The sequence below is a fragment of the Solanum lycopersicum genome, chromosome 9 (genome assembly GCF_036512215.1).
Source record: "Solanum lycopersicum chromosome 9, SLM_r2.1".
In the NCBI taxonomy this organism is placed as follows: domain Eukaryota; kingdom Viridiplantae; phylum Streptophyta; class Magnoliopsida; order Solanales; family Solanaceae; genus Solanum; species Solanum lycopersicum.
In genome coordinates, this window is record NC_090808.1 from 64,930,592 (window position 1) to 64,934,758 (window position 4,167).

At 29.8% G+C, this 4,167-nt stretch overlaps 1 protein-coding gene across 1 annotated transcript; it reads right to left on the reverse strand.

Moving 5' to 3' along the window:
• Positions 1–211: 211 nt before the first annotated feature.
• LOC101254421 (phosphatidylinositol/phosphatidylcholine transfer protein SFH4) lies at positions 212–3,930 on the reverse strand. The gene is made up of 7 exons (XM_004247312.5): positions 3,619–3,930; positions 3,290–3,407; positions 2,952–3,040; positions 2,789–2,835; positions 2,358–2,446; positions 1,470–1,603; positions 212–1,126 (listed from the first exon to the last, which is right to left on the reverse strand). Exons 1-7 carry the CDS (start codon positions 3,721–3,723, stop codon positions 437–439), a joined length of 1,272 nt encoding a protein of 423 aa, XP_004247360.1. The 5' UTR covers positions 3,724–3,930; the 3' UTR covers positions 212–436.
• Positions 3,931–4,167: the final 237 nt, after the last annotated feature.

A 4,167-nucleotide genomic window follows, 5' to 3' on the forward strand; every position in this document is an offset into this window, starting at 1 on the left:
TTTTTGGAAATGAACTTAGTTGGTTTTTCTTGGAAATTTAATTTAGCTCATAAATGTTTTTATTTTTTTACAATATGATGTTTCATCGTTTCGACCACGATGTCTTGTTTCCACACATTGTTTTTACATAGCAATGTGTACTAATGAGACATATATAGTAATAATTATAGTAAAAACTACATAGCACTAAATGAGACATTATTGCACAATATTTCATATCCCACACTGGACGTTGTCTATTAATTTTTCCATTTCATACCATAGAGTAAAAAAAATTAATAATTAATAATCTCACTTTAGCCAAACACAATTGGCTAATGTATTGTGAAACATTGATAATTAAACAATTAATCTATTATTTGTTGAGGAGCAAGCAAACTCCTTTTGTTCAATAATCATAGTAAAGAAATATATCTATGTACTAATTATAGATTCATCAAAACCTTTGAGAAGCAGACATGTGTCGACGCCTGATATGTGGTGAGACGATTGAGATTAATCCGCCCAGAGGTGGTCTCATCTTTGACCTGTAAATCATCTCATCGTACGGCCTTCGATAGAATTTCAAGAACGGTTGAAACGATTCGCGACACTTGTCGACGCGACTAATAGTCTGACCCTTTCCACCATCTCTCTTGAAGAACATAGCTGGAGATTGAAAAAAAGATGGCCTGTGAGCCCTAGGATGATGAATTTCTGAATGATCAACCATATCTTTACTCTTTTGTGGCAAAGGTGTAGATGGGAAAAATCCTTTTTTCATGGGGCCTATGTTGTTGTTGCCACGTGGCGTCCTGTCAATGGGTGATGCAAATGAGTGGGACCTAGCATTGAGTGGTGAGATGGCTGGGCCCATGTTGGTAGTGGGTCCCACCTTAGCTGATGAGGTGTCAGTTAAAGACAAGTACCATGGCTTCACAGAGTCAAAATGATGTGAGACAGTAAATGAGAATCTTGATGATGAACATGATCCAATTTTGCCATTTGAAGATATTGAAGAAGGATTAAATCTAAGTGATGCAGCTCTTGGATATGCAGTGAAGTCATTGAACTCTAAAGACTCTTCAAAGTCAAGTGATGATACCACCATGGTCAATGGTGCTAGATCAACAAATGTCTTCACACCCTACAAAAATCGAAAAAATATTAAGTTATACGTTCTAACAATGCACCAGTAACTCTCATCATACGAAAAGAGTTCAATGTCCAATTATGAACCCCTTGAAAAAATAAGATGAATCAAAATATAACGAATACACTAAAATTAGATGGAAAGAACTAACCAGACTTGTGACCTAGTCGATAAATCATGATACATCTAACTAATAACATGATATTCACTACAGGCTTAACTGAATTATTAATTTTATCTCAAAATATTTACTTTTTAATATAATTGACTCAAATATTTAGTAAATTTATCGTATTTTTCACCAAACGAATAGAAGAAAATAAGCAGTTAGTAGTACCTTCCAAAGATAAGAGAAAAGTGAAGGAGGATCAATAACAAAAGCTTTGTGAAGTCTTCCAGGATAATAATCAGCAATAATTTTCAGTGAAGCCAATAAGATATTCATAAATGCTGAAGCAGACCTGAAAAAGCCTGCAAAATACAAAACAGTCCCCAATGATTTAATTTTAGTCAAATGTACCCCCCCTAAAATATAAAATAAAATAATAATAATAAAGTGAAATAAAGTAAAATTTCAAATTCAACTGCATGCCATGTTTGATTTTTAATTTTTTTGAGTTCTGGAATCTGACAAGGTAAGAAAAAGTAGAATTATGGGCACTTTTGCATGACATTATTGAGTATTTCTATATGAAAATGACAATTTATACCCCTACATTTCTTAATCTTGAAAGCTACATCTCAAGGGTAGTCCAGGCAAAGCATGAAAATATTTCAGAATCTTGCCTGCCTAAAAATGTTGAGGGTATAGCAGGCAAAAAATTGATTAGTTAATTAATTGCTCTTTAATTAAAAGTGATTAGGCGTGACATTGGAAATTAAAAATATCTGAAAGGGGGTTTTTGTATAAATTTTATAAGAAAAAAAGTGTTCCTCTGTCCATTTTTATTTATCTAAATTTAACTAAATAAATAAAAATAAATATCTATTTTTAATATAATTGACGGAGAAATTATTTCAGTCAAATATTTCTTGGGAATAACTCAGAATATAGAATAGAATGTACATTAAATGAAGTTCCCTAATAACAGAGAGAAAACTGAGTTTCTGATTTGTTATGCAAGTAAATACTTTTTCAAATTACTAATCTACCCTCTCTTTTCAAATTCATTATGATATAAACAAGGGTAATATTGTCATTACAGGAAAGGAAAAAAAGACTTACTGGCATCAAATAGTATAACAAATTGTTCAACACTTCTGGCCATGGTTTGAATTGCCACCTCCAATGTAAACACCAACAAACGAGTAAACCTAAAAAAAATAATAATAATAATAATTAATTTTAACAGATTAAATCTCAATAGATCGTAACAGTAACGCTATAATATACCATATTCATACCCATAAGGTACTTACATTTTAAAATATTGAATCTTTAACTTTAATGAATCATACTACTTTATCGTGTTTATATATAAAAGAGTAAAGTACTTATAAAGGGTCAAATCTTAGTAGAGCATAACTATAACGTTACAATACTTAATCGTATTCGTAAAGATTAAAATCAAGACAGTTACATTCAAAAAAATATTGAACTATAACTCTCAAAAGTAAAATTTTAGTAGATCGTAACAATAATGTTATGGTACTTACAATTTCTGTGAGTGAAATTTCTGATAATCTTGCTTGATCCGGAAAATCTATTATTTGTATCATTAAGAAAATCAACAATTAGTAACTCAAAAAAAAAGTGTTTATAATATTTTAATTTTAAAAAAGAAATAATGAAATTAAAAAAAAAAGAAGTAAAAATTACCAGAACAGGTCTAGATTCATCATCATGACCAGAAACATAAGCTACCCCTTCAGCTAACTCAGCTGAAAATTCATCAGCAATAAGATGATCTGCAACATTTTTAAACATAAAAAAAAAATTAAAAAATAATATATTTTTTACTCTTTTTAGGATGAATTTACTTTAATCATAATATAGATTTTTACGTACTTTGATAAACTCAAATCATTCAAAACTTTTTTTTTTTTTTTAAATATGAAAACAAGAGAGATTCTCTTTTTTCTTTTTTTCTTCATAAAAAACAAAAAGAGAAAGACAAATTTATTTTCTTCATAATTAAAACTAAAAATAATAATTACCAATTCCTAAAGAATCTCTCCAGTTAAGACAATTCCTCAAATGCTTAGCTGCTTTCTTCACATTTTCACCTTTCACTTTCAAAAATCTCTCTACGCAATCACCGTTACACAACTTCTCCTGTTCAACAAAAGAAACTTCAATGATAATTCATATTTTTTTTTAATCGTATCGAAGCTAGACTAATTTAAATTCACCCTCACGTAGGGACCCACCAGTGAAAACATTCGCTACACCACATTCTTTTGTGGTCATTCAAGTAATAATTAGTAACTCATCAAAATTGCTTTATTGTGAGAAATCAACAAATCGAAAAAAAAAAGTTGTGTACCTGTTTAACAGAAAGAGGAGCTTGTTTTTTGAGAAGTTGAAGAACAGATTGAACTTTTTCTGTGTTTTTGTGTTTTTCGTCGTTGATTTGCTCTTTTTTTCCCATTTCTCAAAATAAGACGAATTAAACACTACTACTACTTCTGTTTCGTAATAGAAGAATATCAATCAATCACTGAAAAAAAAATATAAGAAAATTATTGTGACACAGATTCTAGTCTTCTTCTTTACTCAACCATTTTTTTTGAATACACAAAAAAAAACAGAGAGATAAGTAGAGTGAAATATTATAAAAGAGAAATAGAGAGAGCCCGTATATATAGGCGTGACGGAAGCCGTTAAATAAAAGCTAAATAAATAGTCAACAGTTTTCAATGACGGCTTGAAAGTGAGGCCTAACGGAAACCGTCGGCCCATTTCATTTTTTTTTTTAAAAAAATAATTATAATTTATTAATGATTTTATTTATTTATGGAATATATAAGCATAATTCAAATGAAAACAAAAAACAAGAATATTAGCAATAGGGTATGAATAGCTTGTTTCAGTT

Excerpts from the sequence above, each read along its gene's own strand:
- LOC101254421 (XM_004247312.5), bottom strand. The coding sequence starts at position 3,723 with ATGGGAAAAAAAGAGCAAATCAACGACGAAAAACACAAAAACACAGAA. Across the intron at positions 3,408-3,618 it reads CTCCTCTTTCTGTTAAACAG|GAGAAGTTGTGTAACGGTGA; the intron begins GTACACAACTTT and ends TTTGTTGAACAG. Across the intron at positions 2,447-2,788 it reads AAATTTCACTCACAGAAATT|GTTTACTCGTTTGTTGGTGT; the intron begins GTAAGTACCATA and ends TATTTTTTTTAG.